At 49.9% G+C, this 22960-nt stretch overlaps 1 protein-coding gene across 3 annotated transcripts; it reads right to left on the bottom strand.

Annotated features, from left to right (window-relative positions):
* Window positions 1-63: 63 nt before the first annotated feature.
* On the bottom strand, window positions 64-19506 carry LOC120860890 (calmodulin-like protein 4). 3 transcript variants are annotated; one of them, XM_040236600.1, is made up of 5 exons: window positions 14819-14960; window positions 14690-14720; window positions 10308-10448; window positions 8564-8752; window positions 64-5909 (listed from the first exon to the last, which is right to left on the bottom strand). In XM_040236600.1, the coding sequence occupies exons 1-5, from the start codon at window positions 14951-14953 to the stop codon at window positions 5812-5814; spliced, it is 594 nt and encodes a 197-aa protein (XP_040092534.1). In that variant the 5' UTR covers window positions 14954-14960; the 3' UTR covers window positions 64-5811. The 3 variants fall into 3 exon arrangements, with proteins under 3 accessions (XP_040092534.1, XP_040092535.1, XP_040092536.1); XM_040236601.1 differs by lacking the exon at window positions 14690-14720 and having other exon boundaries at window positions 5610-5909; window positions 14819-14943; XM_040236602.1 differs by lacking the exons at window positions 14690-14720; window positions 14819-14960 and adding an exon at window positions 18459-19506 and having other exon boundaries at window positions 5616-5909.
* Window positions 19507-22960: the final 3454 nt, after the last annotated feature.

The following is a 22960-nucleotide window of genomic DNA, read 5'->3' as shown; positions in this document are numbered from 1 at the left end:
TTGTGGGCTTTTCTTTGTTGTGGGGAGGGGGCCGGGGCGGGATAGTTTTAATTTCCATTTTCTAAAAACGACAGACTTGGATTCTCTTTGTGTGCATATTTTATTCAGCCTTAAGTTATAAATCTCATCTGTCGCTCTGCATTCTCTGTGTATTTTCAGGACATAGCTTGTAGGTGTGTGTGTTCAGTGTGTGTGTCTGTGTGTATTTTTCTGTCATTACTGTTCCTTCTCCCGAGTTTGCATTCAGTTGATAAACCAGTTGCCTGCTTCTTTCAAAGTGCTTTGAAGGTCTTGAATTCACATATGAGCGTCTTTATCAACTGTCCCAATTGCATCTTCTCCATCACATATTCTCTCTTAATTGCTAGATGCCCCCCAAGAATATATTTCAGAGATTGGAGTAAAGCTGTCTGGGTAAGGAGTAGGCTTAGTCTAGTTCTTTATTCTAAATTTGGATTGCCAGTATTATGTATTTAAACCAAGTCTGTGAACACCTGCTATTTTGGCCACAGGGTAACAAATTTTCCTGTAAGATCGTCATACCAAAGTAGGAAGTAAAAATAGCATAGAAAGCCCTGTTGGGTATCATGTGCAGCTGACAGAGGTAAGGCTACATCACCTCAAAAAAGAAAGACAGTCAATTATCCTTAAAAGTAAATTCTCTTCGGAAAATAGAGTGCACCATACATGTCCGTCTGTAGAAATCTATCATCTGATAAATAATTGAAATTCAAAATGGGCTTAATCCTTATTCATTTTCATTCTCTGGTTCTAACTGTACTTAATTTTAGCCTAGTAATCTTGTTTATTTTTTTTTCTTCACTTTTTAAATACAAGCATGACATAGGAAAGTCAGATTTTTTTAAGAATTCATGGATCAGTCTGATCTATCCTTACTAATAATGGAACATGTAAATATATTGAAAACTGTTTTTCAGGAAATGAGTGAGGGTTGGAGGGAAGGAAAAAGTGATTCTACTTGTGTTCCAAAATCCTCGTCAGAGAAGGTATTAACGTTCTTCAGGTAATATCTGAAGGTGTCGAAAATATTTTTTATCTGATTGAAAGGTTTAGCAGATTTAACAGAAAAGATAAAGAAGGGGCATACTGATTACCAGTTTTCCAAACTGGATTTTTATATCACAACTGTTAATATTCTCAGAGTTGTTCTCAGAGTTGATGAAGGACCACCTTTGTGTATAAAATTGTCATATTTTAAACCTTGCAGTGGTAACAAATTGACCTACTTTAATCCAGTTAGAATTCAAGATGGGTATGTCTTCAATTGTATGATAAAATTAATGGCTCACATGACTGTGTGGCATCTAAAAATACCTGTTTTTACAGCATCTCTCTGCCACCAAATTATTGACTTGAATTTTGAAAAACAAGTTGGTATTGATATGTATATGTGTGTGTGTATATATGTATTTATAGACAAGTGTGTGTGAGTAACAAGTGAGTTATATAGTCTTCCCTACGCATGTGTATTCCACACATACATGGCTGAGTTATAGTCACTAAACAACTTGCAATAAAAAAAAAAAAAATTCATTGTCAGTTAAAACAGGAAATAGTTAAGTTTTTAAATGAATCTGGTGTTATGGTGAGTAAACACTTTAGAACTCTCATTGCCATGTTAACTTAGGCTAATATCTAATAGTATTATAATTTGTGTCTAATTCAGATTGGGATAGAAATTACTTAAATTGTAGGGAGTTGCTTCTTATTTCACATTGTAATAGGAAATGTTTCTATTAATTCAGCTGCCTAAGATAAAATGAATAGTTTTGTTTTTTTCTTTTTTTGTTGTTGTTAGTGGTCTCAGAATTCTGATCAATAACTTTGTGTATGATGCTGAATTACGAACTCTTTGAATGATCCAGTTGAAAACCCATCCCTCTACTTTCTTCAGCCCAGTTTTGGAGAGAGTTATTTTCCCTCAGTGTCTTGAGTTATACCAGTCTAAGGGAAGAACAGGTAACAGGGAGAAATAAATGTCTGTCTAGTAGCTTTGGTCGTCTCCACAGGAGCAACTAACCGTTCAGTTGTCTTTTTATTTTAGTTCATTCCACTCTGAGCAGTTTGTTCCCTTCAGTTGTTAACTTTCTCACATGTTGCAGTAGTAGCTATTACTCTGTTGGTCTCATGCCCGATGTTAATCAGACTTTTATGATCCATAGTAATTATTAGTGGAGAAATGCACTGCATCTTTCTCTTCTAAGTTTTGTTTTTTTTAAAAGCACAGTTGTTTCTTTTTTCCCTAGCCAACTATCACTACCGCGCCCCACCCCCCCGACCCTCTACCCTGGCACAGTGCTAACACTGACATGCTGTCTGTGGACAAATGACGATTCTCAGAATCTTTAGTCGAGTTACCACCATCCCCCTTGCCTTGGTCACTCATAATAGGTGTGCATATGTCTGTGTTTCTGTACAGAACTGTGGGTGTGTGTGTATATGCACACACACCTTTAGTATAATAGCTGTTTGACTAGCAGGGTTGAAGTGGCTTTTAATTACTTTGTGGGCATTACTGAACACGTTTTTAAAACTATCTGGACCTTAACCATGCCACGCTTGGTTGACTAATTTATTTTGAGCATTAAAATTTTTCTACTCCTGTTAATTTAGACATTATCACAATTTTCTATTACTGACTTAGAAAAGATATACTTAAGCTTCTGAGAAATGTGATTTCTTGGCAGATATTTCTTTGAGTCAGATGTCTGAAACTGAATGGAAATATATCCCAATTTTAAATTACTAATTGTAGAAAGAACATTGTTTTTAAACAATTTTAAACACATAAAACACTTCAAGATCTTTAGGACTTTCAAGCACATTTGAAATTATTTTAGTAAGATTTTAGTAAGAATTTTGTTTTTTCAATACATGTTGGATTCTGTTTTTTTTAGTTAAAAGAAAACACAAAGCTTAGATTTCAGAAAGAGGGAGGGAGACTAGCTGGTGGTTCCAGAGTGTGCTGCTGTTAACTGTTTAATTAACAAAGGGGAAAAATGTATATAAACAGATATAAAAGTTACCATAAATTCCATGAACTTAAATCTGTGATTCATTGCCTTAAAACTTTCTCTCTTAGAATTTCCATACCGCATGCCAAACCAGTAAAATGGCTTTTAAAAATGTATAGTAGACCAATGTCAGTTTGTATAAAAGTACCAAGTGAAAATATTTATTACATGCATTGGAAAAAAAAATTGTTTACCTATTGAATGTTACCTGTTTATGTAGAGCTCTTTAGATGTAATAAAAGAAAAACCTTCAGTTAATTTGTCTTCTGTAAAGTACGCTGCTGGGTATACGAGGGGACAAGCCCTATGAGAAAAAGTGACAATGTTTTGTGCTTCCAGAGCCCCTTTGATGCAGAGATTTCAAAGCATGACAAGTAGTTTATTCTCTTGCAACATGCTTTGAGGTAAGTCATGAATATACAGCTGTCATTCCCCTTTCTTACTGAAATGTGGCTAGCTTTGTAATGAACCACAGCATTGGTTTAGTTTTAAATCTGTTTAATTAATTTGCAATTTGACTGTTAAGAGCACTGTGGCCTTTTTGCAAACCATACTAGGCACTAGGTAAACCAATGTCGGAATGAGCATGAAACCCAGGCATGGGATCCTTGTCAGAGCCTTATCTGGGATATATTTTTAAATTAGAACACATCCCAGGATCTTGGTATCCTACCCACTGAACACCCTTAGAACACAGTCAGTGGACATGAGCCCCAGGTTCTAATGGCCAGTACATACCACTTAGGTGTCTTTGGCAAGTTATACTTCAGATTCCTGTTAGACAAATGAGATTCATAAAACTTGCCTGGAAGCCATATGAGTACCACCCAGTAGCGTATAAAGGCCAAGCTTTGAGGTACTGGACCCTCATTTACTATTATAGCCCAGAACTTCCTTTTCCTGTCCATCTAAATCCCAGGTATCTACTGTCTAATCCTTGGTATTCCAGGTTGGCTATGCAAGACTAACTTCCTCATGTCCATGAGGGGTTAACAGTTGATGTGGAGCTTGACCCTTGAGCCTTGCCTGAAAGTGAAATATAGCTGTTCTCCATGGTGTGCCAGCATCTAACCAGCCTCAGATGAATTTACCATGAAGGTAATGAAGTTTAAGCACAAGGGCCCCTCACTTGCTCTGGCCTCTTCCAGCGTCCTGGGAGCAGCCTTTAGTAATTGTGTGCTTCTCTCGTATTCTGGAAGGCTGCCAAATCGTATAACCCTCAGATCTCACAAAACCTGGATCTGCCCTTGTGCTGTATGAGCCTAAGATCCCCAGCTAGGCAATCACAAGTTCACCTACTTGGTGTTTAGGGTGGGTGGGTGGGGGGCACATAACTGCCTGCCCCCACATAACCCTTCTCTCCAGCTCCTAGGAATCCCTTATCACTTAATGGGCAGTTAACACTGTTGGGGAAACAAAAGTGACTCTCTCTCAGGACCTCCATTTGGTCTGAAGCCACCCATCCTTACTGAGATAGTTACACTGACTGTGACTGCTTTGTCCCCTGAAGTTTCCCTGTGCCTCGCCCTCAAAGTTGTGTCCTGTATAAACCTCCCCAAAGACACACCTCCCTCTTAATTTGGTTTTCTTTTGCGTTAGCCACCAAGGCACCATTAGAAAAAGCCACAGCCCAGAGAGCCCAATTTTGATACATATAAGGATGAAAATCTCTGTACTTTGAGTTCTGCCTGGCTCCCCTCTCAACATGCTGATGTGTGACTCCAGCCCTTTTTAGGACTGTGCTGACTCATAACTAATTTAAAAAGCCACTTGTGCTAGAAAAGCTCCTGGCAGGACCTGTACCCCTGGAACAGTTTTGCAGGGCTCTTGCTGTGTCACGGCTGTGGTCTGTTCCATCCCCTTACTACTTGCCACTAGTCCTGAGGAAACAGGTTGAAGCCATCATCAATTTGACTCACTTATGCAAACCCATCTTAGTCCCATGAACCCCTCTGATAATGGGCCAGGGAAGAACTCAAAATGCTGACAGAAGCACCATCATGAGTCTTCTCGAGGTCTGCAAGGCTGCAGTGACTGCAGTTCGTCACACCCGGTCCCCTCTGGTCGGCTGTAGTCAGATCCTTCTTCCCAACATTTAGCTGATGCCGCTTTGTTCTAACCTGCTGTATACTCTGCTCATGAATGAATATCCAGGACTACATTAGTATGCACTGGGAATGAGAATTTATACATGACCCCATGGTGCTGCAAGAAATGTTGCCGTAGTTTGTTTGAGCTCTCTGCTTGTTGCTGTTTCCCAGCTAGCTTTATCTTGGAATGTGGAAGATGGTTCCAGCACCCAGATACAGAATATTGGTCTTCCTGTAAATTGCCCTTTTTAGGAGAAGCACAATCATGGCAACCCAGGAATACATAGTGTCCTACAGTTTGCAAAAGCAAAGCCCATTCTCAACAGGCTCTGTGAGGTAAGAAGCAAGAATCCACTTTAGTGAGGATCCCTCACTTTGAGGGGTGAAATGATTTGCCAAAAATCACCTGGCTGGGAAATGGCAGTGTCGGGACTAGACCCCTGGCCCATCTCTAAACCACAGGCTGTAAAGGGCTAGACTAATGGTAGTGGTTAAAACAGTACAAAATTTTATTAAAGACATGCTAATACCATGGCTGGAATCATTTTGTTTCCTTGTCCTCTTGCTGGGCTTAGGTTTGTCATCTTGCTGTGTTTGCCATCTCCCGCAAGTGTAAGAAACACTTTCTTTTCCAAAACCCACAGTCTGAGTGCTCAGGCCCAGGGGCGGCTCTCTCGCCTCCTCGTTCAGTAGTCCCGCACAGGAATGGTGAGCTTCTGGATGAACTCGTCGTACTTCACTTTGCCATTCGGTTCGATATCTGCTTCCCTGAAGAGATCCTCCACTGCGATAAATCACAGTAATTTCTCAGTTTGGCTTCAGTGTCATACGATAAGGCATCCAGCTGGGGGTTGAGCCTCCCCAGAGGTCTTGCCTGAACCTCCAGCTGACTGCTTCCATAGGTGAGGAAGTAACCGGTGAACAGAAAAGGACAACCCACTCCCTCCCCCTTGGAGACCATGGAATCAATTCTGAGTTCATCTGGCTTTCTGCAGGGGCCAGGATAGGGGGTGTACTGGTAAGGATTCAGTCAATGAAACCACCTTGTACCTTTTTTTTCCTTCAGAAAATATCTGGCTCCTGTGCCAGTATTTCCAGAAAGTGTTGGCATGGATTTTATCTTCTACCGCCCACCTTCTCAGACACCCTCCATAACAGACACCCCTGCAGCTCCATCCTGGAGCCCCTAGCCCAGTCTATGGCCTGCCTTCCAAAATGACATCCCCCCCACCCCAAGAGGGGGCTTGGTGACAAATGGTATCTGCCACTATCACCTCTTTCTGAAAGTGTTTTGGAGGTGGGATAATACAAGAGAAAATAAATTCAACTGTGTCTAAGCTCAAAGCCTACAAAAACTGCCACTGTTCTCTAACGTTGCTCAGAAAAAGAAAGAAACGTACATTTACTGGTTCTGGATTCCTGGGATAAAATACAAGCTTGTCCCAGGAGTTGACAAGAAGAGCCAGTTCAGTTTACACTTTTCAATGGTGGCTTCTCAGGACCCTCCTCACCGTCTTACAAAACTCTCTCACTGCTCTGTGTCAACTTTGCCAGCTGCAGACAGCCCCCACACAACTCTGGACAGTGAAAAAGCATCCTGTGACTTCCTGCTTAAGCATCCTCCTCAAAATCGTAATTGCTATGCACTGCGTTTGAGCTGATAGTACTTCTGAGTACTTTTAGAACATTGAGACGGTAATTTATCTTATTTCATGGAGGAGCGTCTACCCATCAACCACTTGGTTAAAACTGTCCCAGTGGACAAGTCCAGTACCGGTCACTGCAGCCTCCACCTGTCCAGAAGAGGGGCAGCTGGAATCTGATGGTACCTTCTGGTTAGAATAGCAGTTCCCTGAAAAACCACAGAGAACCGGTTTGCAAAGGAGGCCTCTCTCACAGCCGTCTCAGCTGCTCCAAGGATGCTTCTGCAGTAAGCCAACTTTCCTTTCTATCACTGAAGGTAAAGGAGTCTTACTTCCAGTATTACCTTTTCTATCTCCCATAGCCAGAGGAAAAGGACATCAGTCTCTGGCAGACACTGCCACTTTCTTTGAAATGTTTCTTTACTGGTTAAACAAATGAGAGAGATGTTTAAGTTTGGGGACCATGGTATTGTTTTAGACGGATCATTAACCGCAAAAATGAAGGCCCCTGCTGACCTCTCTGCTAACACTCCACCTGATCCGTAAAAGGCTGAGTAGTGTCCTTGGAGCCCGGGAGGGAAGCATAGCCTGTGATTCCCTGTTCATGTTAAAACAGCCACAATGAAAGATGGGATCGTGATAGCTGCCAGCCTGGAAGAGCGGGGGAAGCTCCATCTGCCTTCTCTAGCGCTATTTTTACTTCCTTTGCACTGTGCCTTTGTGACTGCAGATAAAATCTTAGTAGACTGCTTTATAGAATGTTAGCTCTTGCAGGGTCCTGAGGGATTGCCTGTTGTAACCTCATTTCCCAACGAGGAAACTGAGGAGGGTGAGAGAGGTTAAGAAACTCACCTGAGCTCCCCCAGAAGGAGGGGGAGCCAGGATTCAAGTCTGTTGTGATTTCACCAAAGGCTAAAGGCCCATCATTACCGGAGCCTTTTTCTTCCACCAACCGTGTCCTCCTGCCCCAATCACAGGTGAGCCCGACGGCCTGCCTAGAAATTGCAGCCTCTGGAGTTGGGGATGTGGACTCGGGTGGCAGCCTGGCATGGCCGCTGTGGCTGGACCCAGGGGCCTGTCAGGCCAGCTGGGAGGGCATCTGCCAAGGGCTCAGCGTTGGGGTCACCCTCACCGTGAACTCTGGCTTTCCCAGAAGGCCCAAGCCCCTCATCTGGCTCTGAGGCAGGAAGACAGGGGAGGCAGGAAGACGGAAGGCAGACAGGACATTCCTTCTGGAAGAGCTCAGGGCTGGCTGACTCGAGAAAAGGGAGCAAAGTAACATCGCAATTTAGAAACTTGGTGGCAGCAGCAACTTCAGAAGACAGCTGTGGTGAGAGGAGTGCCTGAGCGAGGTCGGTGGGTGGGGGTCCCGGGGTCTGATAGCCCTGTGTCTAGCTCCTAGCTCTGCTCGTCACAGGCCATGCACTGCACTTGTTTCTTTAATCGGTATGAGAGGGACACTGGTGATCCTAGAGGTGTCGCAGTCATGAAGGCCCACAGTGAAAGTTGGAAGACATAGAGTAATGCCCAAGTAGCTCCTAACTGGGTTTCCCTACTGTCCCTTCACCCTGGCTAACTTCTGCCACTCAGTTCCCTAGTTTTCCAGTTTCCAGTCCAGAGTTCACCAAGCTTAGCATCTAGTCCCAACCTTTGCCAAGCTCAGCATCTAGTCCCAACATCCAAATGCCATCAGGTGCAATGCCTACGTAACTGAGGTGGCGTGATTTGGACTTTGGTGTGCCCCCAACTCCTTAGTCACCTCCCACTGTTGGGAAATAGGGACCCAGGCCATTACCTTCTTTGTGGGTGAGCTTCTCCCCCAGTTGCATGAGTTTTGACCGCAGTTCAGACGCCATGATGTAGCCTTTCTTCTCCTTGTCCGCCATCAACATGGCCAAAAGAATTTCCTTTTTTGGGTCCTCTTGTTTTATTTGCATATGCATGATGGTCAGGAAAGTAGAGAAATCCAGCTCTCCATTTCTGTCTAGGAAACCCCCAAAGAGCAGAGTGAGCAAGGAGCAAAAGGCTTCTCTTGGGAATGTCAGCTGGCCTCCTGCCCAAGCCTTCAAGGCCAGCTCAAGAGCCACCCAATTCAGGAAGCACCATGGTGGTGGCTGTGTTCACGGGGAAGAGGCTGCAGCCTGTCTTGCTGAGTTCCCACCATGGATATGCCTCATTTAATCTTTCCAACAACCTTCAGTGCCTGGACATCTCATTTTGCCCACTAAAGAGACAGCAGCTCAGAGCAGTGACAAGACCAGGATGAAGCACTGCTTCCTGTACCCCTTCTGGATGCTTCTCTCCTGCCCTAAACTGGAGGAAGTGCACCAACATGTCTATCCTCCCCCTTTGACAGTTGCTGCAACACATCTACAAAGACAGGTGGATGGTGGGGCTCAAGCCTCCCTCGCTTGCCCTTCCCTTCACTGCAGCCTCCACCCCAGCCCACACCCTCCTCCAGGCATGCCTGTGGCCCTCAGCCCAGGCCGGGCTCCAGCTGCAGGAAATCGGAAGTGCCCCTGCCCACAGCTTCCTGTCTGAAGGAGACGGAAACCAAAGGAAACCAGCACGCTGTGAAGACGGAAGCAGGGGTTCTCGGTGGCTGAGCTCCCCATCACCAGGCTTGGGGCCTTCAGAGGCCACCCCCAGCCCGGCCTCAGGACAAGCTCCCATTGCCGCTGCAGTCGCCCTCTGATGGGGCCTTGGTATAACCCCAGCAGAGGGTGGGAACCCGACTGAGAGATGGGGAAACGGAGGTTCAGTTGGGCTGTTGATCAAGTGATCAAGAGCCCTTCCTCTTTCCTTCTTGAGTGTCCAGCTATCGATGCAAACAGCCATCCTGGCATCTGACATTCCTCCATCTTTTTTCTTAAAAAAAAGTTGTCACCATCAACAAAAAGCAACCCGTTTTTGGTTGTAAAAGTAGTATATGTTTTCTTCGTCAAAAACAGGAAAAAAGAGAATGAAAAATCACCCATAATCACATCAGCAGAGGACAACTTGGTAACATTTTGGGTGGGTTTTCCTCTATGTTTTCTTCCCATTTTGAACAATTTGAACAATTTTGAACAATCTGGTTCCAATCTGATTCCACCATTGGCTTAAGGGCTCGGAATTTACCAGCTGGGCTCTGAATCTTGATCTTTATCTGTAAAACTTGGATTAGGATAGTGCCTCCTTCATGGTGTTGCTGAGCTAAGCACATGACGCATCTAAGTAAAGGGACACTTCCATCAAAACAACCTTGGGATCGTTTTAGCACCGTCTGGACTGCAGGTTTGCGACAACTGTGGTGAAATGTCTAGATCCCCCAGTCCCCTGGGGTGGGGCGTCACTCGTTGCTACGAACACACCTGGCCAGGTGCCTCCACACCCAGCCAGAGAGCTCTGGCTAACACGGACCTCTCAAACCTCTGAGCTGGTCACACCCGACCTGCCTGCCTGCCTGCGTCCCTGGGATAAGAGCTATAGGGCTCAGGGCCCACCCACTCACCCAGACGACTCCTTCCGTGGCAGCTGGCCCAGCCGGGCCCACTCACCTATCCTGTGAGTCTGCAGGTGCCGCTGCACCTCCCCAGGCGTTGGGCTGGCCCCCAGGCACCGCATCACCATCAGAAGGTCCGTGGCTTTAATCTTCCCGCGCTGCTGCTTGTCGTACAGGGAGAAGCATTCCTTGTACTCTGCCACAGCCCAGAAGGAGGATCAGGGTGGCTTTTTCACCCTCGCCCAACTTCTCAGTCCTCTCTCCACTCTCTGCCCCTCCCCTTCCTTCTGCCTGCTTCCCAGTCCTCCTCCCCTCCCAGAGTGGCCAGACCTAGCCAAAAAAAAAAAAAACCCAGGGCTGTCAAAGTAAATTGAGTTTCAGATAAACCTCAGTCCATGAGGTCACAAAGAGTCGGACAGGACTTAACAACAACATGCTTACAAAGGTATTTGTCGTTTATCTGAAATGTATGTTTAACTGCATTTCTTGCCTTCCATCCTGTCAACCCCATCCCCTTTCCTTCCTGACCTCCCTTCTGCCTCCTCCCTCCCTGCTCCTGTCCTCAACTGACTAGAACCACAGTGGTAAAGAACCCGCCTGCCAGTGCAGCAGACATGAGACGTGGATTCGATCCCTGGGTCGGAAGGATCCCCTGGAGAAGAGCATGGCAACCCACTCCAGTACCCTTGCTGGAGAGTCCCATGGACAGAGGAGCCTGGTGGGCTGCAGTCCACAGGGTGGCAGAGTTGGATGTGACTGAGGCAACTTAGCACACACAGGAAAACTTGCTCGCGCTCTCGCTCCAGGTCCAGCCCAGGGAGACCAGGAGCCCACAGCAGGGCACCAAATTCCTAGGGGATCTCAGCAAATGACAACTTAGGTGGGAAACAGAATAATAATGCCTTGGGGCTTGCTGGAGGACCAGAAACCCACTCTGGGAAGGCCTGGCAGAGAGGCCATCACACGTGGTGACAGGTATCACAACTGGGAGCTTCTGAGTCCACTGCTGCAGCCGCCGGTCTCCGGGCTGCTGAACTCTCAAGCCGTGCTCTCACACAGGCCCAGGCCCCACTCAAGACTAAAACAGGCACTGCCCGGACGTCCTCCCAGCTCCGCGGAGATCTTCCTTACCACTCTCCTTGAACCCTCTCTCCCCTCTGGAGGTGAAGTGGCCTGCAGATCCACAGCTCCCCACCCCAGTGGAACCAGCCCCCACCTGCATCTGCCCTGACCCCCAGCCCTGGAGGCACAGGGAGGCCAGCCAGGAGCTTGGAAAATAAGGGGTCCTCACAGAGGCCCTGACCACAGGGTAGAGGTGGAAATGGCCAAATGCCCCTCTCTTGCAGCCCCCAGGACCCATGGGGTAGAGCTCCAGCTTGAGCCCCACTGGGAGCATGCCGGGCCCTGCACTGTTCCCTAGCACCCTGCTCTCTCCCACTTCCCAGAGCCAGCTGGTTCCTCAGAGGCCTGGAGCAGCAGCTTCTGAGCGGATAGTAACAAAACCAGCAAAAGCAGCTCCCACTACTAGCGCTTTCCCCCAGGCCCTTGTGTCATCCTCACTGTGGCCCTGTGGGGAGGGACCCTAGTTGTTCCCATGGTGCAGAAGAGCAAGGAAGGCTGGAGCAGCCAAGGGCTCCTGGCAGTGGGGGCAGTGGGCAGCTTGCTCTGCCCAGGCTACCCTGGAGCTCCACCAGAGGGCGGGAGAGGTGGCAGAGGACGCCCAGGCCGAGGGCCCCTTGATGCTGCCTCATTAGGGCCACTCCCAGCAGCCTAGGGTTTCAGGGGCATTGCTAATCAAAGGCAGGCCAGGCGGTGGGGTTTAGAGACAATTATCTGCTTTTATGCCTGTGGAGAGGTTGAAGGGGAACCTCCCGCCCTTTCAGAACTTTCCAGAACCTGGGCTTTGGAGGGGCAGACCACCAACAGGACCCAGCGGCAGGAACCAGAGTGGCCTCTAAGAGGGCCCAGCGCCAGTGGGGACAGGGACAGGGGCCCACCCTGCACACAGAGCTTGAACTCAGCTCCCCGCCCACCTCCAGGGGACCTGTCTTGGCCACCCCAGCTTACCTTCTGTCTGGGTTTGCCTCTGCCCAAGAGGTGGGCCCACTACCTTCCTGAGACCCCATCCTATGATAGTTGAGCACCTTCCGACAGTAGCCGGGTGGGGACAGCATACTCTTGGGACCGGGAATGGACCAGACTCCACAGGGGGCAAACTGCCTCCCCCATACTCTGCTCTTGGGGGCCTGTGGCCCCTGGTATCAGCAGGGCTAGAGTCAATTGGGGGCCCATCTCCTCCCCAGTTACCTAAAATGTGTCTTCCTGCTTTAAAGATCTGGGGGGTCCTCTGGACTTGGAGGCCAGCCCTGAAACAGCAGGGCTCTTCTCTCCACTCCTGCCCCGCCTCCATGACCTCTACACCTCGTTGCTCTCCCTGCCAGGCCCTTCTCCTGACAGACCTGCCTGCCATCCAACATCCTGTTTACTCCTTTCCTTTGTTGTCCCCACCTCCCCACACAGGTGAACCCTGTGAGCACAAGGATTTTGGGCTCCGATGTGCACTGCTGTATTTTTAATCCCTAGAACGGGGCTGGCACAATAAAAAGGACTCATAATTGTTGAATGAAAGAACAAATTGGGTTAAATAAACTGGATTAAAATCCCCTTTAAGTTTTCCCTTTGAAAATGCAAATGCCCCAAGGCAAGAAAGAATCCTCCCCAGACCCAGGATAACACCAGTTGTGCTGGGAATGGAACCGACTCTGATGACATCTGTACATGGTATAGACTTAAGGATGTATAGCATCCAACTTAACAAGTAATAAAAATACTTTGATTATAAATCCCAGCTAGCCAATTGATTATCACAAATGAGTTTCTGCCAGCTCTTGTATCCACTGCCAACCTACAATTTTGATTTATCCGTAAGTGAGGTAAGCTGCAGGCCAATGAATGCAACTATTTTCCCAATGACTACACTGTCACTACATCTGATGAGTGATCTACTATTAAACTATTCCTCACCTTTGTGCAAATTACATCCATTAAACTGAAGTCTTTCAAATCTTCAGCACTACTAATTGCAACAGAGCTATCTTTTAAAAAACCTGTATAGACGAAGGGACTGGGACATTCTTTCAGATTCCTTTATTTAATAATGGTTCACAAAATTCCTAAAAGTGTACCACGTAGCTCACGCTAGCAAGAACAAGCTGGCCCCGGCTTACATCTGGGTGGCGTCCAGGCACAGAGTCAGGTGCGTGCCTGCCACCTGCTCTCTCTTGCTCACAGGAGCCTGATGAGGCAGTGTCATTATTCCCACTTCACAGATGAGACCACTGAGGCTCAGAGGTGACTGGAGCCCAGGTCCACTGCCTCCAAGGTCCCTGGTCTTCCCTTCAAGCAGTCTTTCTTTCCTGAACATTTGTGGTCCCTTTCTTTGTGTCAGACTAAGATACAAAGGGAAACGTACCTTCTTCCTTTCTGGGAGATTCAGAGGCCCCAGAGGGAGGGTCAGTGAGCCCCAGCACCGGGTTTGGTGGGGGGACACTGACAGCTGGATTCCAGCCCCGAGACTCATCAAGCCTTGTCTTAAGACTGGGTAGGAGAGGCCCCTACCCTGGGCCTTGGATTTTAAAAGTCCCTTGCTCTGGACCCCGTTGAGGGGTAAGAATATCAAGGGGCCTATGGGGAGGTGCCTGCAACCCACCTACCCTCTATCCCTTATAGACGCTGCTGGTAGCCAGAACTCTGCAAGTCCTGCCCAGGTAACCCAACCCTCAGTTCATCTCCCTGCTTGAGCTCAGCTGAGCCTCCCCAGCCGGGTCTCCCCCTGGCTTCTGTGTAACCCAACTCTTGGCCTCGTGGAAACAGAACCAGGCACTGTGGGAAACTGAAGCTGCCTGGGGCAGGTTTGGGGATTCACAGAATAAAGTGCTCCAGATGCCAACACGAGGCTTGCCGTCAGGGCAGAGGGATCTCTGAGGCCACCTCCACTGGCCTTCACCCGTTACAGATGGGGAGACTGAGGCCCACAGCCTAAACAAAGCACCCTTTCCGAGAGCACAGCCCTGGGCCCTGTTCTCTTTCTCAGCCAGTTACAAAGCCCCCTTTTCAGCTGGGGCCCTCAGTCACAACCAGTTGGTGTCTCTCCGACCAGCCCCTCTTCCCCTCCACCCCCAACTATCAAGTTCTGGAGGAGAACCGAAGTGCCCCCTCTCCTGTCAGGCCCTCTTGCAAATCACACTGTGTACTAAGGACAGTTCTTACCTCCAAGCCTTATCCCCCACCCCTCCACCAGGCCCTTCCTGGTAGCAGTCGGCCCCTGGCTCGTGGGTGGGCCCAGCTCTCCCACCAACAAAACATGAGCAGAGCAAATTACCTAATGAGACCCATATTTTGCTGTGAGTTGCTAATGAAAGAACAAACCAAACCTACCATTAATTTGGTCCTGGGAAAGAAACTTGGCCTGCAGCAGAGAGAGAACAGTCAGGAAGGGACTCCATGAAAGCCCCCTGCCTCCCCAGCCCAGGGCAGCCTGGCCAGGCCACACAGATCCTCACTCACCATCGCGGGACCTCCAACTGCCACCCGTGGGCTCGCTGCTCCCAGAACTGCCTTCCTGTTCCCCTTCTTCCCGGCTTCAAGTCGAAAGTCCGCCCAGCCGGGTGGAGGCCCCGGTAATAAATCCCCGGTTGCCATGGAGACCAGGCCCGCCGCCAGGGGTCAGATTCCAGCTTCCTGTGCTCTGGGGATGCCTGGCTGTGGGGTGGTGGCAGGCTGGATTTTGAGAGATGGGAGCTGCCCGAGGGCTTCGCCAGCAGTTGGTCCTGCACCAGGAAGCTGATATTCTGTAGCCAGAGGACAAGGGCCGCTGTTCCTTCCTGGGAGCCCTCTGTGGACACTAAGAAGGGGTCACCCAGAGAGGGGATCGCTGGGTCCCCCCAGGCCTGCCTTCAGGGGTCTTTCTCTCTGAGGATTGCATTAGGGGCTAAATAGAGTCTCCTCCTAGGTGCTGGGCACTTTGCACATGCCCTTTAGGCACATCACACACCACATTAGTTCAGTTCAGTCGCTCAGTCGTGTCCGACTCTTTGCGACCCCATGAACCACAGCACACCAGGCCTCCCTGTCCATCACCAACTCCCGGAGTCCACCCAAACCCATGTCCATTGAGTCAGTGATGCCATCCAACCAACTCATCCTCTGTTGTCCCCTTCTCCTCTTGCCCTCAATCTTTCCCAGCATCAGGGTCTTTTCAAATGAGTCAGCTCTCTGCATCAGGTGGCCAAAGTATTGGAGCTTCAGCTTCAACATCAGTCGTTCCAATGAACACCCAGGACTGATCTCCTTTAAGGTGGACTGATTGGATCTCCTTGCAGTCCAAGGGACTCTCAAGAGTCTTCTCAAACACCACAGTTCAAAAGCATCAGTTCTTCGGCGCTCAGCTTTCTTCACAGTCCAACTCTCACATCCATACATGACCACTGGAAAAGCCATAGCCTTGACCAGATGAACCTTTGTTGACAAAGTAATGTCTCTGCTTTTTAATATGGGAAGGAAACCCTGTGTGACACCACAGCCCAGTGACAGCCACCTCCTCCGCCAGAACCCTGGATGCCACACACAGGAGAAGAAAGGCCCCTCTGAAGAAGACCTCGGTGCCCATTCCACAGCTCTGTGCCTCAGCATCCTGGCCTTATGTTGAGAGTTAATGGCCAGATGGTCCATTTTCAGCCTGAGTCAGTTCCCTCCTGTTCTTCTGGGGGTGTGGTAGGTGCCCATGCTGGGGTCTCTGGCCCCACCACAGGCAACTCAGGGGACTCGGAGGGAGACCTCTTAAGTGACTTTCCTGGTCAGGAAGGCTCCCTCTTTCCTTCCTTCCCCTCCACTCCCCACTGCACTTCCCACCCCTTCCAGCAGAAGCTGCTGACTTTCCCCATTTCTCAGTGGTTTGTCCCCAGCCCACCCCTCCCCACACCCACTGAGGAAGTGAACGGGGGATGGAACTGCAGCGCTGGGCACAGCTGGGTTCTCCCCCTCCTTCTCCCAGATCCCTGTTGTATCCTGTGTCCACAGCTGGTGGCTGCCCTGCCTTTGGGGCCCTGAGTCCAGGGCCCACCGAGTCTGTCGGGACCAGCAGGTATGGCCACACTGGTTATGCACTGCACTAGGGCTCTTGGTCTGGGGGCCTGGAAAGGGCTGCATGTGTGCAGAGAGACCTGTTGGTAATTTGTAGAAGTTACATGGATCAGGGCAGGGGGGGCTGTTTTTGTCCTCTGACCATTTCCTTGTGAAAGGTTCTCTTTTCCTCGACTTCACACCCATTTCTAGACCCAGAAAGTTTTAGCTGGAGGTTTCTGACTCCTCCCAGTTGGGGCTGAGGAAAGGCTGGTGGGAGCAGGAAAGGAGGGGAGCTTCTATGAGACTTACAGGAAGAAGAGGAGAGGGGACATCAGGTGGGGCCTTGGCAGGGCCTGGGGCACAGAGCGGATGCTTGAGGGGAAGCCTGAAGAGCCAGGCCCGGGCTCACTTGGAATCCCCCTGTGTTTGGAAAGGGGCTCCTGGGGGAGACGTGACCGTTGGGCAGTACCCCGAGGTCCTGCGAGCCGTATAGTAGCCCAGCCTCGAGACCAAAGAGCCGAGAGACAGACAACAACTTATCGGATGGGGGACCTTACAGATCTGAAGCCACATCCTGGAGCAACACCCGACTGTGGACGGCAGACGGCAGGCAGGACACGGTGTGCCTTCTGCTGCTCTGGAGGAGGAGGCGGCTACCAGTTATAGAGAGCATTGACTTCAGAAGGCTTATCAGTTACCAGGGAAACCAGCTGGGGGCAGTCACAGATAAAGGCCTGCGATGAACAGGACTGGACAGTCCTGTGTGTGAAGTAGGGACTGGTGGAGCAGGAGATACACAGACAGCAAGTGAACAGCCATCTTGAGTGGCCTGGCCATACACACCCACACATCCTGCACGACTCTTATAATCCTGGTCCTGCCCCTCTTCTGAGATATCCCTGGGGTCAGGTATGCAGAGGTGCATTGCAACCACAGATCACAAATATAATTACAGATTGTTGTTTTTGCTGTTTAGTCTCTAACTTGTTTTCGATTCTTTCGCAACCCCATGATAACAGTAGCTAGAAGAATACCAAGAGTTCCCAGGTGGTGCAGTGGTAAAGAATCTGTCTGCCAACACAGAAGACCCAAGAGACACCGGTTCGATCCCTGGGTCAGGAAGACCCCCTGCAGCAGGAAGTGGCTACCCACTCCAGTATTCTTGCCTGGGAAATCCCATGGACAGAGGAGCCTGGCGGGCCACAGTCCAGGGGGGTCGCCAAGAGTCAGACACGACTGAGTGCACACCCAATCAAGAGTAAGACACAAAGAAGGCGAGATAGTAATTCCCTGAGACGTGAGCCAACTTTGGGTGAATTTTTTCATGGAAGTCCAGAGGAGGGAGGCCCTGCAGTCAGACTCGCCAGTGGTGAGGCCAGGACTGCCCTGGTGGCTCAATGGTGGGAAGTCCACCTGCCAAGGCAGGGGACGCGAGTTTGGTCCCTGGTCCCAGAAGATCCCACATGTCTCAGAGCAACTAAGCCCTGCACCATAACTACCAAAGCCTGCACACTCCAGAGCCTGGGAGTCACAACTAATCAGCCCCTGTGCTGCAACGGCTGCAGCCGTGTGCCTAGAGCCTGCGCTCTACACCAAGAGAAGCCACTGCCGCGGGAAGCCCACGCTCTGCAACTAGAGAAAACCCGCGTGCAACGAAGACAGCGCAGCCTTAAACCAATAAACAAAGTGGTGAGGCCAGCACTGTCACCTAGTCCCCAAACAGATTCCCTCTGCTCAGGCTAGGGAAGAAACACAAGACGCTTAACAGGTACAGTACAGGGGAGATCATGGCCATGAAGCAACACACGAGCAGTGACAGCACTCTGAGGTCACACCACCCCAGCCTGCGGTCGGCGTCCCAGCCTGCAGTCCCCACAGCTGGCGCTGAAACCTGGAGCGGGGGCGGGGGGGCGGTGTCTAACAGACCCTAGGGGTCATAGAATGGTGACTTTCTCCAGTAGAGGCCTGGATCAGTGACCTCAGTAGCGGTCTCAGATGGAGCTGAGTGGAGGACAGGTGAAGTCTGTAAGACCCTTTCTAATCCCATTCCCCAAGTGGTAAACCCACACCACCAGAAACTTACCTGCCAGTCTCTGGCCAAGGTATACTGTGTTCCACTGGGAGTAGATCCTGTGGTCAGGACAAAAACAGCTGGACTTGGATGGTGCTGACTAGTTGCTTTGGGGTTACCATGGTGTAGTCTCTGGGTCGATTGCTCCTGGCATATTCAGTTATAATGTGGAAGGCTCAAGTTAGCCTCCTAGTTCACATGTCAGAGAGCAGATTTCCTGTCTCACTTGCTAGTTAAGTAAGTAGTCCATCCATCCTCCGCTTAGCCCGGCAGCAGGAGAGGAGGGCTGTAGGGCTGGTGGAAATGCCAGTGTCTATGTCATCTTTTACAGGCCAGCTCCTGAGTCTCATGGCCCATAAACTGGTTTCCTTGGTCGCTATTGCAGTGCTTTCCCCATAAGCCCTCTTGTGGTTTCACTGGATTTATCCAGATGCTGTCGGATACAGGCCAGTCACTGCTGTCCACCAGCGCGATCACCCCAGACCCACCTATCAGTGTGCCAAGCCTTTCAAGGCCAGCCTCTCCTGTATTTCTTGGGAAACATTTAAGGAAACTTCCCAAAGAGATCTCAGTCAAGAGGGATAGGAATCTCCAAGGCTCCAATAATTAGCTGATATCTTTTCCATTCTAAATATTCTATCAATTTTATTCAATTTTTTAGAAGTTTTCTTATCAAGCATACTCAAAACTGTGTAAGCCTCAGACCCCACAATCAGATGTGCGCCCACTTAGGTGATATCCATTAAGTCCTTGTATGGAGAACGGGCCTGGGACAGGGTTTGGAGGAAACACGGAATCAACGTAGGGGAGAACTGAGGTTACTGGGGAGGTGGGGGCCCTTGTGCTTTGAGAGGCCAAGGCTGGAGCTGGCTTACTCAATTAAGATTGTGCAGATTGTGACCTGCTGAGTGAGGGGGGGCGGCAGGCAGCACCTTCAGCATCCAGCTCCCACTCTGGGGAAGTGGAACCCATGGAGTCCTTCTGATTGAAGGCAGTTGGGCTGGGCTTCCTTGCCAATGCAGGAGACGCAAGAGATGCGGGTTCAATCTCTGGGTCAGGAAGATCACCTGGAGGGTCCCTTGGAGAAGGAAATGGCTACCCACTCCAGTATTCTTGCCCAGAAAATCCCGTGGACAGAAGAGCCTGACAGGATACAGTCCATGGGGTTGCAGAGTAGGACACAACTTAGCAACTAAATAAGTTTCTATACATCCCCACCAAGAAGGTGAAATCACAAAATTCATTATTTCAGATCACGGAAGCCAGGGGGCCCAGCGAGCGAGAAGGGCCATCCTCCTCCCAGGGCCTGAGCAGGAGCTATTGAGCAGGACAGCAGGCATCTGTTACTCCCAAGGCGGTGGGGGCAGATGTCACTGACTTCTCATGGGTGTAAAAGGTGCCTGGGAAAAGCAAAGCAGGGACTTGCGGCAGGTATCCTAAACTCCAGTCTTCACGTCTACACTCTGGACGTGAAGAGGGTTCAGTTCAGTTCAGTTGCTCAGTTGTGTCCGACTCTTTGCGACCCCATGAATCGCAGCACACCAGGCCACCCTGGCCATCACCATCTCCTGGAGTTCACTCAGACTCACGTCCATCGAGTCCGTGATGCCATCCAGCCATCTCATCCTGGGTCGTCCCCTTCTCCTCCTGCCCCCAATCCCTCCCAGCATCAGAGTCTTTTCCAATGAGTCAACTCTTCGCATGAGGTGGCCAAAGTACTGGAGTTTCAGCTTCAGCATCAGTCCTTCCAAAGAAATTCCAGGGTTGATCTCCTTTGAATGGACTGGTTGGATCTCCTCGCAGTCCCTGGCTCTCTCTCGAGTCTTCTCCAACACCACAGTTCAAAAGCATCAATTCTTTGGCGCTCAGCTTTCTTCACAGTCCAACTCTCACATCCATACGTGACCACTAGAAAAACCATAGCCTTGACTAGACAGACCTTTGTAGGCAATGTAATGTCTCTGCTTTTCAATATGCTATCTAGGTTGGTCATAACTTTTCTTCCAAGGAGTGTCTTTTAATTTCATGGCTGCAATCACAATCTGCAGTGATTTTGGAGCCCCCAAAAATAAAGTCTGACACTGTTTCCACTGTTTCCCCATCTATTCCCCATGAAGTGATGGGGCCAGATGCCATGATTTTCGTTTTCTGAATGTTGAGCTTTAAGCCAACTTTTTCACTCTCCTCTTTCACTTTCATCAGGAGGCTTTTTAGTTCCTCTTCACTTTCTGCCATAAGGGTGGTGTCATCTGCGTATCTGAGGTTATTGATATTCCTCCCGGCAATCCTGATTCCAGCTTGTGCTTCTTCCACCCAGCGTTTCTCATGATGTACTCTGCACAGAAGTTAAATAAGCAGGTTGACAATATACAGTCTTGACATACTCCTTTCCCTATTTGGAACCAGTCTGTTGTTCCATGTCCAGTTCTAACTGTTGCTTCCTGACCTGCATATAGGTTTTTCAAGAGGCAGGTCAGGTGGCCTGGTATTCCCATCTCTTTCAGAATTTTCCACAGTTTATTGTGACACAGTCAAAGGCTTTGGCATAGTCAATAAAGCAGAAATAGATGTTTTTCTGGAACTCTTCCTTTTTTGATGATCCAGTGGATGTTGGCAATTTGATCTCTGGTTCCTCTGCCTTTTCTAAAACCAGCTTGAACATCTGGAAGTTCACGGTTCACGTACTTGCAGAATTTTGAGCATTACTTGACTAGCATGTGAGATGAGTGCAACTGTGCAGTAGTTTGAGCATTCTTTGGCATTGCCCTTGTTTGGGATTGGAATGAAAACTGACCTTTTCTAGTCCTGTGGCCACTGCTGAGTTTTCCAAATTGGCTGGCATATTGAGTGCAGCACTTTCATAGCATCATCTTTCAGGATTTGAAATAGCTCCACTGGAATTCCATCACCTCCACTAGCTTTGTTCATCGTGATGCTTTCTAAGGCCCACTTGACTTCACATTCCAGGATGTCTGGCTCTAGGTGAGTGATCACACCATCATGGTCATCTTGGTCATGAAGATCTTTTGTGTATAGTCTTTTTGTGCAGTGAGGAGGGTTACCACACTGTAAAATGCCTCAGCAGCAACTCTGAAGAACAAAGCTGCTTTCCTTAAAAGCTGTTTTTCTCATCACAGTACAGCCTACGATTGTGCATCTCCTACCCAGTGTAGATGTCTTGTGGGTTCTAGGAACGGGAGACCATAAAGCCTCTGGTGGTTGGGTGGTGAGGCAGAGACCCTCAAAAATCAAGGGCTGAGGCCTCCAGGGGTCATGCGACTTGCCCAAGGCTAAGTGTCAGCCCCCCAAAAACCTGCCCCCACCTCCGCCCAAAGGACACCCTCTCTGCTTCAGTTTCTAGAAGGCGCTAGCAGCACAGCTTGGGGGCTCCATCTGCAGACACTCTGCTGGCCCCAGCCCCACAACCCTCAGCCTCCTCCAAAGAGAGCTGGGACCCCCAAACTCAGGATCCTGAGTGGCACAGATGGCCAGGGGGCAGTGGCAGCACCTGCTTTCAGCCAGACAGGGCCGAGCAGGCCCTTGGGGTGAGCCCAGGGCTCCTGCCAGGCCTCAGACCAGCCACTCCCCTGCTCCAGGGTCCCTCCTCCTCCTGCCTCCCAAATTCACACCCCAAGGAAGCAGCAGCAGCCAGTGGGGCTTGGCTCCACACTGCCTTTATTCGCACTGCTCGCCCCTGATGCTGCCAGCTGCCAGGGACTGACCGGGGCTGGGGGACCCCTACATGAAGGGAGGATTTGAGGCAGAGTCCCTGGGAGCACAGGAGAGGAGGGGGAGGGCAGGGAAGGCAAGGCAGCCCCCCTGAGCCCCTCGCAAGCATGCAGGCCAGCAATGCCAGGAAGCAAGGCTGCGTGCCTGGCCCTGGTGCTGGGGTGCGGGGCGTCTTGCCAGAACAAGGTCCCCTTTCCTGGGAGCAGGGCCGCTGGCAGCAGGTGTCGATTCAGGCTGAGACACACTGACGAGAGCCCCACGATGTCTGCCTCTAGTGAGTGCAAGTACCTGAGAACTCTGCCTTCAGCGGCCGCTCAGAAACCTTGGGCAGGTGAACGAAGCAGGTGCCACGATCCTGAAGGCGGGACAGAGACCGAGTTCCCGGGAGAGGAAGGTGGCTGGGAACGGCCACTGCCAGACCCCAAGGTCAGGCTGGCAGTTGGGGGAGGGCTGGCTCTGGCTCCCCAGCCTACGCAGCCCGCGGTGGGGTGAGGATCTGGGGTGCACATATCCCTCCCAGGGCTGAAGAAAGCAGGGACAAGGAGGAACCATTCACCCCTCCCAAGGCTGCCCTGACAGGAGACGGCAACCAGCCCACAGCTGACTTGGGACCCGTCGGCCTGTCTGCTGCAAACATGGCCCAGGGAAGGGGTGCATCGCAAATGAGTACACAGCAAGTTCAGGGAACCCCTGCGGCCTCAGGGTCAGGTGGTCTGAGGGTGAGCCAGGTGGTAGGGGACAGGCTAAGTTCCCTCCCGACCTCTGCCCCGCCCAGGCCTCTCCCC

This window comes from Oryx dammah, unplaced genomic scaffold (genome assembly GCF_014754425.2).
Source record: "Oryx dammah isolate SB20612 unplaced genomic scaffold, SCBI_Odam_1.1 HiC_scaffold_11209, whole genome shotgun sequence".
Lineage (NCBI taxonomy): Eukaryota > Metazoa > Chordata > Mammalia > Artiodactyla > Bovidae > Oryx > Oryx dammah.
Note: the sequence above shows the minus strand (reverse complement) of the source record. Positions and strands in the feature narration are given on the sequence as shown.

Excerpts from the sequence above, each read along its gene's own strand:
- LOC120860890 (XM_040236600.1), bottom strand. The coding sequence starts at position 14,953 with ATGGCAACCGGGGATTTATTACCGGGGCCTCCACCCGGCTGGGCGGAC. Across the intron at positions 14,721-14,818 it reads CAGTTGGAGGTCCCGCGATG|GCCAAGTTTCTTTCCCAGGA; the intron begins GTGAGTGAGGAT and ends TCTCTGCTGCAG. Across the intron at positions 8,753-10,307 it reads CCTGCAGACTCACAGGATAG|ACAGAAATGGAGAGCTGGAT; the intron begins GTGAGTGGGCCC and ends GGGGTTTCCTAG.